Source organism: Falco rusticolus, chromosome 8, assembly GCF_015220075.1.
Source record: "Falco rusticolus isolate bFalRus1 chromosome 8, bFalRus1.pri, whole genome shotgun sequence".
Classification (NCBI taxonomy): Eukaryota; Metazoa; Chordata; class Aves; order Falconiformes; family Falconidae; genus Falco; species Falco rusticolus.
In genome coordinates this window covers 49,369,980-49,382,580 of record NC_051194.1, presented here as the reverse complement: position 1 = coordinate 49,382,580, position 12,601 = coordinate 49,369,980, and the positions used below count along the sequence as shown (strand labels likewise).

The 12,601-nt window shown below is 37.6% G+C and overlaps 1 protein-coding gene across 2 annotated transcripts in view; it reads left to right on the top strand.

Moving 5' to 3' along the window:
- The window catches only part of PDE1A (phosphodiesterase 1A), a 225,403-nt gene that overhangs the window by 64,035 nt on the left and 148,767 nt on the right, over nucleotides 1-12,601 (top strand). For both annotated transcript variants that reach the window (XM_037398200.1, XM_037398201.1), the window contains exon 3: nucleotides 4,560-4,673. In XM_037398200.1, coding sequence (XP_037254097.1) covers nucleotides 4,570-4,673 — 104 coding nt within the window. In that variant the 5' untranslated portion in view covers nucleotides 4,560-4,569. The remainder of the gene's footprint in view (nucleotides 1-4,559; nucleotides 4,674-12,601) is intronic.

The following is a 12,601-nucleotide window of genomic DNA, read 5'->3' as shown; positions in this document are numbered from 1 at the left end:
CTTTAATCAGCCCAACTTTACTTGGCACTGAACTGGTCTGTGTATAAACACACAAGTCACAAAAGACTTTTGGAGCTGGTGACCTCTAGTAAGAGGCAGTATTGAGCAATCAAATATGACAAGGTCTTTAGTATGTCGTAAGTAGGTTGCAAATACGTGTCTAGTTGTGCCCTGAGGTTTATCAGCTAGTTTGCTTGCAAGCTTTCACAGGTATTTGTTTTCATTTTTAATTGCCTAAAAGCTTCAATAAATCTGACTCCCTGTTCATTACCAATACGATATGCCAAACTCACAGGAAACAGATAGAAGATATTTTTTCTCCATGCTATACTTAAAGCTTGGTACTTGCAGGACATGTAAATGAATAAACATAATTTAGTGATTATTTGAAAAGCCTCAAATACAGTAAATCAGATGTAGCAGAAAATACTAAAATAAAATAAATTAGGGGGAAATTGTTCCTTGTTGAGTTTCCTTGTTTAGGTCATCTAATCACTGTTAATATATCAATCCAAACTCTTCTACCTACTTAATTGAATCAATGCCAATGCAATGTGTAGGCTGTATGTGTAGCTCTTTAAAGTTGCTATTCCTTAATTATGTAACTCTACTAATTTTATTAATATATTCTATGGAGAATCTGAAAATCCAAGATTACCATGACATCAGTATTTTGCCATTGCCGGATTGCTGGAGATGTATGTATGTAATGAAGTCCATGAACTTTAACAAGACCAAATATTCCTTTTTCCTCTGCTGCGCTTATTGATTTAAAATCCACACATTTAGGCATTGCAAGCAAGCTGGAAACCGTGCTTATGAAGGGGATTGCACATCACTTCACACATGTGAATGTAATAGACAATGGAGAGGGCAGCAGAAGGAGATGTGGAGAATACTGTCTTCCAAACCATTCCTTTTCTGGCATGAGCAGAATGTGACATGCGATCTCTGTCATACCTTAAGTTCTGTTCACAGTCATACCTTAGGTTCTGTTCATGAAGTACCATGAAACACTCAAGTCCACTTGCAGGTAGTTCTTCGGTGATTTAACTCCATTATTTGCAGTAGTGTTGAACTCTGTCTTACTCAGCAAATCAATGCCATGCTTTACCTGCTTGAAATTAAGTGTGTATTATTGCTTGCTAGATCAGGGTCAGGATAGTCAGCATACAGATCTAATACCTGCTGCCACTACTTAGAATATTTTTTTCTTTTTGAGGGTTTGTTGGTTTTGCTTTGGCTTTCCTTATGTTTTCAAATTTCTTAATTGGTTCATGGCTCTCCTGCAGTTCCACTACAGGGAGGTTTGTGTTTTGTGTCAGGTTTGGAGGGATGAGTATTAGTCTGACAAGTCACCCTGCAGGCCTCTTCACACTTCCTTATTCTCCATTTGTCATAAGTTAGATGTTTTGAAGATAATGTCAAACAAAGCAGCATATTTAATTTCCCTTCAGGAGCAGAGGATGTATTTAAAAACAGAGGTCTAATTCTCCTCATCAAAACCTGTACAATCCCTTTCCCATTTCTATAGCTAATCTCTAACTGGTCTAGCTGTAGGTTTTTCCCCATTTTAAAGTAAATTGTTTTCATTGTAACTGTGATTTTAGCATAACTGTAAAGGTGTCTCAGTACTCAATATTGCAAAACCAACCTGTTTTTTTGTTATTGGGTGTATTTTAAAATTATTTCTTTGCATTGATATTACTACTGAAGTGTTTTTGATGAAAGAAAAGGAGCAAAGGATACATTCTCATTAAGTGCAGCTTCTGATCTGAGATTAAGTGGCACTGGGATAGTTTTATTTTGCCATAATTAGGAGTAAAGAAGTTCATTATTTCTATTTTAAAATATATCCATATTGACTAATAGAAGCTTTCCTTTACTGTTCACTTCAATATGGAAATTTTAAGCTAAAATTAAGAAAAAGAAAAAGCTGTGGGCAAAGAGCAAAAAAGGTTATATTTTTATGGGAAGAAGATGAACTGTAAGAACAGCTTGCTGGGACTGCAGCACAAACACTGGGTTAGATAGAGCAAGAACAGGAAACCAGAACAAGAACAGGAGGTGGAAAGAGAAAAACTATTTAAGACAACTTATCATTTCAGATGGTATCTCTCCAATATGTTTGACTTCCTAAAGTAGCTGCTTCATGGAGTTTTCCTTCTCTAGTGGAGACAGCAGGTGTATCTCTATTTGCAGTGATATTGTTTGGGCAGTTTGTTCCTTCCTCTCTTCCTGCTCATAATACTTTACTCCAATAAATCAAAGCAATGTATTTTCACTACGTGGAGAGAGAACAGCTTACAAACACCACTATTTTTTCATTGTAGAATTGGACAACAAGAGCCAGGAATACTTTGTGAGAAAAAACAGGCCCTTAACATTTCCCTCTGTCCCTGGAGGTTTGTGTAGTTTCTATAAATACTTAATTTCTTTGTGTTGCTTCAGATGTCTGGCAGTTAAAAAGCAGGGAAGAGCCCAGATTAGTGTGAGATGTTCTCATTAGTTATTCCATGGAAGGATATTTATACTTTTTCTTACAAATTTTAGTTGGACTCCATGCATAACAGGAGTGGAAAGTTTGCAAGTTTTTAAGTGGTTCCTCAGTGAATTTTCAAGGGCACTACTGTCACATTTAACCTAATAAATGTTTTGCAGTTTTTGAAAAACAGCTATTTGTATTTCTTCACTGTTGTCCTATGATACTGTTTGAAAACTGTAAGAGATTTTGCTCCCAGTGATTGTTTTTCAGATATTGCTAGAGAATTTTATGGGATTGACTCTTCTATGTCCGAGTCGGGAATAATTCTGTGAAAGTCTGTGAATTAATACCAATCTAAAATTGTTTATGTGTTAACATACATAGAAGTAAATTAATTGTGCTACTTCATTATCCACCTGAAATCAGTGTGTATAAGACACATCTCGAACTGGTTTATAACTCTCATAGGGTATATTTAAATCTATGATGTGCCTAAAAGTATCCTAGAGAAAGGAAATTGATTAGGAGATTCTGAAGTGTTAGGATTATTTCAAAGCAGTGGGCCTCTTCTTTATTTTTCTGTACAATCCTGAGTACGTAATGATACTATCAACTTCTGCCAATTGCAATAGATGGGATCCTCTCATCTCACATCTTTGTAAAATTTGACACTGATAAAGCTGTCTAGTTACAGCCGTACTGAGGTAAGCATCTCCTACCCTTAGGGCTCCTTCCAGTCAGCATTTGTGAACACTCATCCTCACTATGGCATGGTGGACCCAAAGCCCCTTTTCCTGGCTGGCAGTGACACAAGTAGTTGGCAAAGCTCAGACATATTTACTCCTGCTTGGCACACCCTTCTTGCCTGGCTTCTTGCAGAGCTCTTACTCTGATGGAAACAAACATGATCACCGAGATAAGTCTTGGTATATTTGATTATTTGGCTGCTGTTTCATAAATGAAGATTGTTACTGACTCACCAAACAAGACAGGTGCTATTTACAGAGTACAGGAGCTGCTCTGCAAACCGAAGTCTGTGGCTGAGCAAGCAGTGAGGAAATCCTCTCCTTTGCCTTCTCCAAACCCCAATTTTGGCTGTACAACTAGGTTCTTAGGTTTGCACTTGAAAAGCAGAGCTGGCAATCTGCTGCATGGCTGGTGTACCGTTTAGTCGTCAACCCTTTTTACTGTTTGCATGCACTTAATTGATTTTTGCTGTCAGACACATGCAGTTCAGCATCAGATTCTGACACACACATACTGCTGTCCCACAGGATTCGCTGAGCGGACTGTCTTGCAGCTGCTGCATTTCCACCAGTTAAATTGACAGTTGCCTACTGTGTGGAGTTGCTAGGAGAAGGTGAATAGTCATCATTACAGCATATTCCTTCAATAACAACCTGTAGAGCTCTCTGATTTCTTTTCTGCAGGGATTTATACATGTCTTCACTACTGACTTTGCATTTGTACAGTCATATTTTCATTGACAGGCTGGTAGATATTTATTCATTAAGAAACAATTGAGGATCAAGTAAAGAGGAAGGCTCTGACATTTGAACATGCACTCTTTTTGTAGGGTGATGTGGCTGATACTGGCTTCTACCATCTGCTTCCCTATTGCAGCCTGTTTCTCCAACCTGCAGGGCAGAAACCAGCCTTTCTTTCCTTCTGGATTGTTAAAGCCATTCACATTTATGCTGCATGGCAATGAATTATAGTCCATTTTAAGGAATCTTTTGTGCTTCTGTGCATATTCCTACAGCAGAAAAAGTGCATGAGAAAGGAGCTTGAGCAGTCAGTAGTATAGTAGCTGGCTCACCCGTATGGATTAGACTCGTGAGGTCAGAGGAGCTGTGTATACTTGCTCTGTGCTTGGGGGGGTGGGGGGAAGAGTGGATTTGTCTATCAAAGGGAATAGCGATTCAGGCAATATCGTCCCTCAGCAGTTGTAATTCTGATGTGTTTTGATATGTCAGCAGCTATTGTCTAACACGCGTGGATCTTCTGACATTTGTAGTGGACTAAAGAATGCTTGTGCTTGCTGGTGAGCCTGACTATAACTGTATCACTGTAGGACAATAACGATGGGGGCTCGAGCGACGGAAACAACTCGGGAACTGGAAAGCACCTCTATAAAGTATCAAATAGGAGGACACACAGAGAAAATGTGGCAACGGCTCAAAGGAATGTGAGTAGCTTCTCTCCTTGGCTTTTGTTCTGTTCCCTGGGAAAGATCGTTTTCATTTGTCTGTTAAAATGACTAATTAGCAAATTGGGAGAGTAGTCTCTCAGCTGTGAATAGTATTTGCTCTCATAATGTATACGGTTCAATCACCTAATTTAAAAGATATATAACTAGTGAGAGTGAGAGTTGTTATCCACATTGAAATGCAGGTAAGTCCTTTCAGGTTAACACTTCCATAGCTCTGATATGATTTTGTAAATGTTATCTTGAAAATCAGTGTTGCTGGAGTTGTTTCATCATTCCTGTCAGTACATATAAGTAAGTGTATTATTGCAGTTCCGTAGGAGGTATCAATACATTGCCTTTTGAGAGTGCAGGTAAAGAAGTCTGTATTAAAAGGTGCTTAGCTATTAGGAGGATGCTATATCTGCCCCCCCCCCCCCCCCCCAATTATTTTGGTGCTCATTCATTCTAAAAACTGATTGAAGGACTATTTGAAGGGGGGGGGGCACTATGCACCTGCTGTGTCTTATTCACTCCTCTCAAATGCTATTTTCAATGTAGACTTTTGGTGCAAAATAAACATCTGCAACCTGTCAGAGAGAAACTCTATCAAACCAATGTGTTTTAAACCCCTTAAACTTCAGTGCCTTCTTTTAAGTATTTGTCTGTTTTTGCTCTGAAATCTGATGTCAGAATGTTACAAATAAATGCATGTTACATTTTTTGCTTTGGAAGCAAGGAAATGGTGCTATTATTCTTTCTAGAAAGATTTGAAATACTGGGTTTCTAGAGGTATTCCACAAATGCTATATAGTGCCTCAGCTGTTGAAGGAGAATGGGTTACTTACAGTGCTAAGAGGATTAGATGCATTGGCTACAGCACTGCCTGTTTTCCCTATGCATGGGTAGAGATTCAAGCTGGCTGTGGGAAAGGGAGTTTCCACCATCTGCTTTCTTTCAAGGGAAAGTTGGTTTGCTTCACTGGAAAGTCACTTTTCAGTTGTGGCCAGGGATTTATCAAAACTTCTCTGTGATATGCTTTTGAATATTTGCTCTGAATCCCATCATCTCTCCGTTTAAGATTATGCACTTTGGGAACCATTTTGCTCCTAGAAACTCCAAAGTGTACATAGCAAAACAAACATTTTTACTGTTTCCTGATGCCACACATCTTGCCTCTGAGTTTCTGCTACTAGAGACCTTCATCAGTTTATGCAGACTTCCATTTGTGTAGGGTCTAAGCTGCTGGTTTTGTTTGTTCTTTAAGTGCTCTGTTACTTCGGGTTCTTGGGTTGAAACATTTCCTTTCAGCTGCCTCTGGAATGGTTCCATTAAACAAACCAGCATAAATAACTAACCATTAGTGACACTCAGTACAACAGCTCCAGGAAATAAGGTTCATGCTTCTCTAGGAGCAGTTAAAACAATAGTTGGAGTTTGTGGCGTATCAAAATCAAATGGAGCTTAAGTGTTTGAAAACTGCGTCTTTCACAGGTTGGTGCCAATCTCATGACTGTTGTGACTGCAGGACAAGATAGTGCTAAAATACTTGCATTTAAAAGAAGCAGGTTATATTATTAGATACATGCTCAGCTGACTATTTTTGAGGCTTCTTGATTTAATTTTAATTATTTGCTGGTCAATTGGAAATCACTCACTAGTCAATATTATGAATATTGTATGGGTAAGTTTTAGAGAGTTGAGTTTTTCAGAGCAGATGCCTGTTCTCGGTTTGTAGTAAAAACATTACTCATTAAGGAAAAAATTCATCTTTCTGGTACACAGGTATCAAAGTAGAAGTATGTTTGTATGTGTTAGGGGAGAGGGGCAGATAAGTGGGACTGCCACGGATAATCTGATTTGGGAAGAATTCATTTATAAATCATCAGTCAAAAGAATTGTTTCATCTTAGGGAGGGGAACTGTTAATGAAACTGAGTATGTATGAAGCCAAATTACTGAGTTTTTAAAGTAGTATGTGGTCATATATCTACGCTGAAGTCAAGACGTGACGTGAATTTGGAAACTGAATCTGTTCTTGCTGATAGAGTCCACAGGCCTGCAGAGTTTTCACCAGTGTGTACATGTGATTTCAACACAGTTTTACTGTATTTTGCCAGTTGAGAGTACTGATTATCTTCTTGCAAGCAGATCATTATTTCTGAAGGAACATTGAATTTCATTTAGGTAACTATCTGGATAGTGTTTAAAAGCTGCACAGCAGGTCCTTACTTAAAATGAGCTTTTATTTTCTGTTAGCATTTCAGCTTTTCACATAATAGACATTTAATTATGGATTTGGCTGCAGATTTCCATATACATTTAACGTCATATATCTTGGGGTGCTTTTGTTGTGGTTCGTTGGGTTTTTTATGTTTGTAAATGCAGACTGTTCTATAAGATAGTTGAGTTGAATACGCTTAAGGATAAATGAAAATCCTTATTTGAATGCCCAATAAGAAAAGCTGGGTATTGTGGGAGCTTGAATGAAAGGGCTTTTCTGTGGGTTTTCTACTCTATAGGCTTGCATAGACTTTGCTAACCTAATGCTCTCCCTAGGTGCTGTAATAAAGGCTTGGACATTTTGAATAAAATGAAGACCATACGTAACTTTCATTGGGTCCATATGGCCCTACAGCCAAGCTCTAGCTTCTGCATGGCAAGTAAAAATCCAACTCTATTTTCTTTACATTGCAATTGCAGCAGTGCTGCAAACAAGGAGATTATTTGGCAGAGATTAATTTGGAGTTAATAACTTGATTATTAGCATTGGTGCTGAGTTTATCGATGCCTGAGTGTATAAAACAGAAGATCACTAAAACAGGACTTGTGAAAATGAGTCGTGCACATTGTCTTGGCTGGATCTTTGAATTAAGTCATTTGATAATAATTTGAAATAAGTCATATGTCTTTGAATTAAGACATTTTCAGTATGCAGACTGTGAGCTTCTAATGTTTTGTACTTCAGGGAGAAAGCAAAACCAAATAACAAGTGACAGCTAAATAACTTGTGTAATAGTCTGACTTTTAAAATTCTTTGTTATGCAGAAAAGTAAAAGCCATTGTAGCCATTCAAGCCAGTGCTGGAGTACCAGCTGCCTGACTGAAGGGGAGCATTGTACACCTACTTCAGAAGACATCTTGTCACAACCTGGCCAGGGTGCTCCTTCTCAGACCATTTAATGCCACTGATTGCACTTTTTCTCCCTTAGCCTTTCATTATCTATCAGATGAAATCTTCTTTTAACGAGTAACTAAGCCTTCAGTTTAAATGCACTCTGGTGTCAATAGGACCAGAAAATTTGCTGCCTAGGAAAGTTTATCTTCAGGTGCTGATAGAGCATAGTATTGAGCTCTGAAAGAGAAGCAGATTCGTTAAACCATTTTGATTCAGAGCCCAGAGAATCAGAGTTAAAGCAGAGCTCTGTATGCTTACTGGCCTTACAGTGTTTGGTATTCTCCTTAATCTGCAGATAGATTTGACTTGGCTCTGTGTTCTTTTTGTGGAATTGTGTGCTGTCTGTTTACAGTATACTGAAGTGGCTGTCTGCCACTTCACTCAGTGTCACTGACAGAACAGTCAGCGCCCCCCCCCCCCCCCCCCCCCTTATCTTATTTTGCAAGTAGGCATCTTTTTTTGCAAGTAGCTTCTTGTGTTCCCCACTACTGTTGAACCTAGTATTAGGGGCTGAGTTCCATTTCTGAGCTTTGAATTCATTAGTGAGAAAATAACGTGCTTTTCATAGATGCACATATTTGCTAGAATTGTCTGTAAGAGGCCAGAAAATCTCTGAATAGAGAAAGTTAAAATCCAAGGTCTCAAGAGTTTGGGGGATTGGAGTTCACATGTGGTTAGAATAGGCTACTTTAAGAAATTGTTACTGGTGTTTAAAAAGAGAATATGTGTTACTGCCATCATTGTCCTAAAACTAATTTGTGCTAACTTGGATGACACCAGGGATTTGAAGAAAAGCATAAGCTTCTTTCCTTACCTTCTTCCCTTTCTTTTTCTCCATATCAAACCTAATAGACCCCAGTTTCTGCAGAAAGGAGGGTCTAAACTGTTTTAGACACTAAAAAGGATGGACTGACTCATAGACCCAGTTTGATGATCCTGCAATGCTGCAGTGACAAACGCCTATCATTGCACGTGTGCACATTTTGTGGAGGGAGAAAGGGGCCCTAGTCACCGGCTTGATCTCAAGGGAAGTACAGAAATGGCTTCCTCCACACCTGCTGAACTATCAGAAAGGCATCAGATAGAACCCAGATTAGCAGCCTGTTAGGTCTAAAAGGGACCAGAATGGGTAACTTTAGTTAGGGAACCTCACCCAGTCATTCCTTCAGCAGATTTGTGGATACTAGTGAAAGAGCTATAGAACAGTTTCCAATACCGTATAAACCAGAGGTCTTTCCTTTGTTTTTCTAAGTTCCTTTGTTCACATTTTATTTTATATGTATTTGGTGTTTGTGATTGTTTATTGTCCTTTTTTGTATGCTCAATTTGCCAAAACTATGGAAGTCCAGTAATGGTCAATTGAAGATATTATAATTACCAAAACTTAACATTCTGTGATATAAAGGTTTATAAATTTGCAAGTACCGAACAATCAAAGAGAGGAGAAAAGCTAGAATTACAGGTCGATAACTGTGATAAGAAATGCTGGGACAGAAATTGTCACTGCTAGTAACTACATTAGGAACAAATGGATATACAGTTCAAGTAGTTTTTACTTGTAATATTGCCTAGTTTTACTTTTTCCTAATGTGAAAAAATTTTATTTGAAGGAAAATCTTAACCTCTAAAAGTAATCCAAATGACAGCTATTTCTAAAGGGAATTTAAGTAAAATTAAAGCTGTTATTTGTCAAATATGATTTCAGAAATGCTCTGAACAGAAAATTGAAGAAATTATATAGTGATTTACCTGTTGATTGATATGTATCCCATTAGTGCTATAATTACAGTAAGAATTGTTCCATTATAAATTGTGAACAGCTTCTTTTGATTTTGAAAGCAAAGTCTGTTTCTGCGCCTAAGAAGTCAAGGTAAACAATTTATAATTATAACATTGTAACCTAAAAATATGTATCTAATTAAATTTATAATATGATAAATGTTAGGATTTTCAATAACTATAGATATGTTAGCTACTTAGCATTAGCAATTTAGAGAACTCTTTTATCTAGTCCTATTAGAATAATGATATTTTGCTTTTAGAAAGTTATTTCCATTATTATTATGTACTACAAGATGCAGGTTTTTTGTTCATACAATTTTTTTTGCTGAATTTCTGGCATATATCATTGCTTTTGATTGATTAGAGTAAATGTTAATCTTCAAATTTACTGTGGATAGGTGAGTTGCTGTGCTTATAGAAAGCTCTACTAGAAGGAGTGGTGCATAAGCCATAATTTGCCTATGATATCACTAAGAACAGCACCAGTGTTTCTTTACAGGTCTCATGGTCCCTAAATAATATAATATAATATTGAAATTCCTCATTTGTAGACCCTTAAATGTACATCCAATCCTCACATCTGCTTCCAATTAAAATTAAGTACTTTATTGGAGAACACTGCAAAGGAAATTAAACATAACATTTTATAAAGCTGACTCCTAAACTGCAATTAAACGAAGTCTCAAATTTCTGTACTCTGTATTTTTGTTTAGCTTAGACTTCTGAGACTACTTATGCTACATCAAACATTTCTAAGATTTCCTAAAAGATGCTTTCTGTGACTGTTTAACTTATAAATGTTCAGTTCATATCACTGCCTAGAAAGTGATTGCATATAATCCACTACATAAATACATTACTTTCCTCCAACGTTGAACTCCCGTCAGCTACTTGTGCAGGGACCCTTGTCTGTCCTGCAGAATGACCAATTATTATAAATGTTTCTTTGAAAAACTTCATTCTCCAATTTAGCTGGTACACGTTGAAGCCTGCCACAAAACAGCAGTTTCTCAGAGCTATTGGTCAAAAACTCGGAGAAGAATACTGCCTTCCCATGTGTAAATCCCAGTTTCTGCTCCACCTCCACAACAGAATGAAGTCAAAATATCTGGATAGGCAAAACAATGCCTTTTGTCTTGCTAATTATATAGAATTGGAAAAATGCAAATGCCTAAATACTACAATTACATATTTACCATTGGAAGTTGTAATAAAAATAGGCATTGCCTTCATACATCCAAAAGAGAAACTTAACCTCAAGTTTATCAAAACTTCTGTGCCTGACAGAAGTTTTCCTGTAAGGTGCCAAAATAATAATTTAGGAGTGAACTAAGGATCTAATACTGTTCCATGTTCGTTGCATTGTTTGCCATCCGATCGGGTTTACTCCTGATATCATCTCTGGAGGAGGGCTAGAACAAAACAGTTTCAATTATTTCTGGTGCCATTTACTGGCGACTATTAGAAAACTAAGGACTGTAGAAAAGATTTAAGATCTACTATATGGTAGCAAGTCCTTCTAGTGCCACTGTATTGTCATATCTAACTGGCAGGTTTTCTTTTTTGTCAAAAAATCAAACAAAACATCCAAAGCCCACCAAAGGGAAGCAAAATCAACCAACCAACCAAGGACCACATGAGCTAAGCTTGACCCACAGACTGCAGAGTGATGGAGGGTACTTTACTCTCTCTAATTACAGCAGATGTTTGGAGGCTTTTTTTTTTTGTTTTTCCTTTACTGCCTTCCTGTACAATTTCATGAAGTACTTGAGGTCACCAATGCAATTAATGGAACTTTTAAACAGGACTTCATAGAGAGGAGCTATAGAGGTGGTCAGAACTTTATATTAAGTCAATCCTTTAATTTTACTAAAGAGAGAGAGAAAACTGAGCAATTGTGACCAAGATAAGAGAGAAAATTGCACTCTGCTGTGGTTAAGGGAAGCTGAACAGAAATTGAGTACATCAGTTATAAAGTTACAGCTGACAATGAAGTGACTCAGTTTTCATGGTCCGTAAAGCTTTACAATTAGTCAGGCTGTGTTGCAGACTGAAGAAGCCAGCCTTCTCCCTGGCCTCTCTTTTCTTTTAGAAAACTGTTTAGACTTGTAAAGAACTACAAGTGTCGTTCAGTATCTGTCAAGGGCTGCAGCTGCTTGCAGAGTAGTCTGTGGCTCAGACCATAGACACACATTCTCTGAATACATACATGCAAGAAATAGTGATCTTAAAGGAGTATGTGAATTACTCTTAAAAGTTTGGGTGATTCTGTTTGCCAGCATGTATAATTTCATAAGGGTAATTCAAACGGTGTTATGATGACTTGTTGCATTTATTCCTGTGGATTCTGCTAGAAAAGTGATTTCCAAACTGGTGTTCTGTGAGCTGAGGGAGTTTGTCAGCTACATGGTCCCTAAAAGATGACCTTTTTCAGCAGCCATCATGGATTAAGTTGTTTCCCATGATTCATTCTTGCCTCCCAGCCTTCACTGCTGCCTCTATGCTGTCTTTCTTAGCTGTTCTAGTATGACTGGTTTTGATGCCATGCAGGGATTTCTTCAGTGTTAAAAATAATCTGTAAAACTTTTTTTTTGCCCCTACTATAAATTTAAACTTCAGCCAGTTCCTAGTTGGATTCCTTCTGTGTTTCCATACCTGGCTGCATCCTTATAATGGAGGAAATTGTCTGAGGGTGGGAATATCTGAAGTTAAAGGAGACAATCCTGCTTAAGCAGTTCTCCAGCAAAACAATCATAGTTTTAAATTGCTCTTGTTTCAAGTCCTTAATTCTGTGATACTGTAAATCCTGTTCTAGGCTACCTCATATTAGATCAAAACGTGACAGAAAGTGTTGATCCAGTATGAACTTGTCCTGAGGGTTCAATTTTCTTCCAGTATTTTTGAAACTTTAACTTTGAACTACCAAATTTTATGAAGATAAGTACTGCCCACATCACGCCAGCTTTATG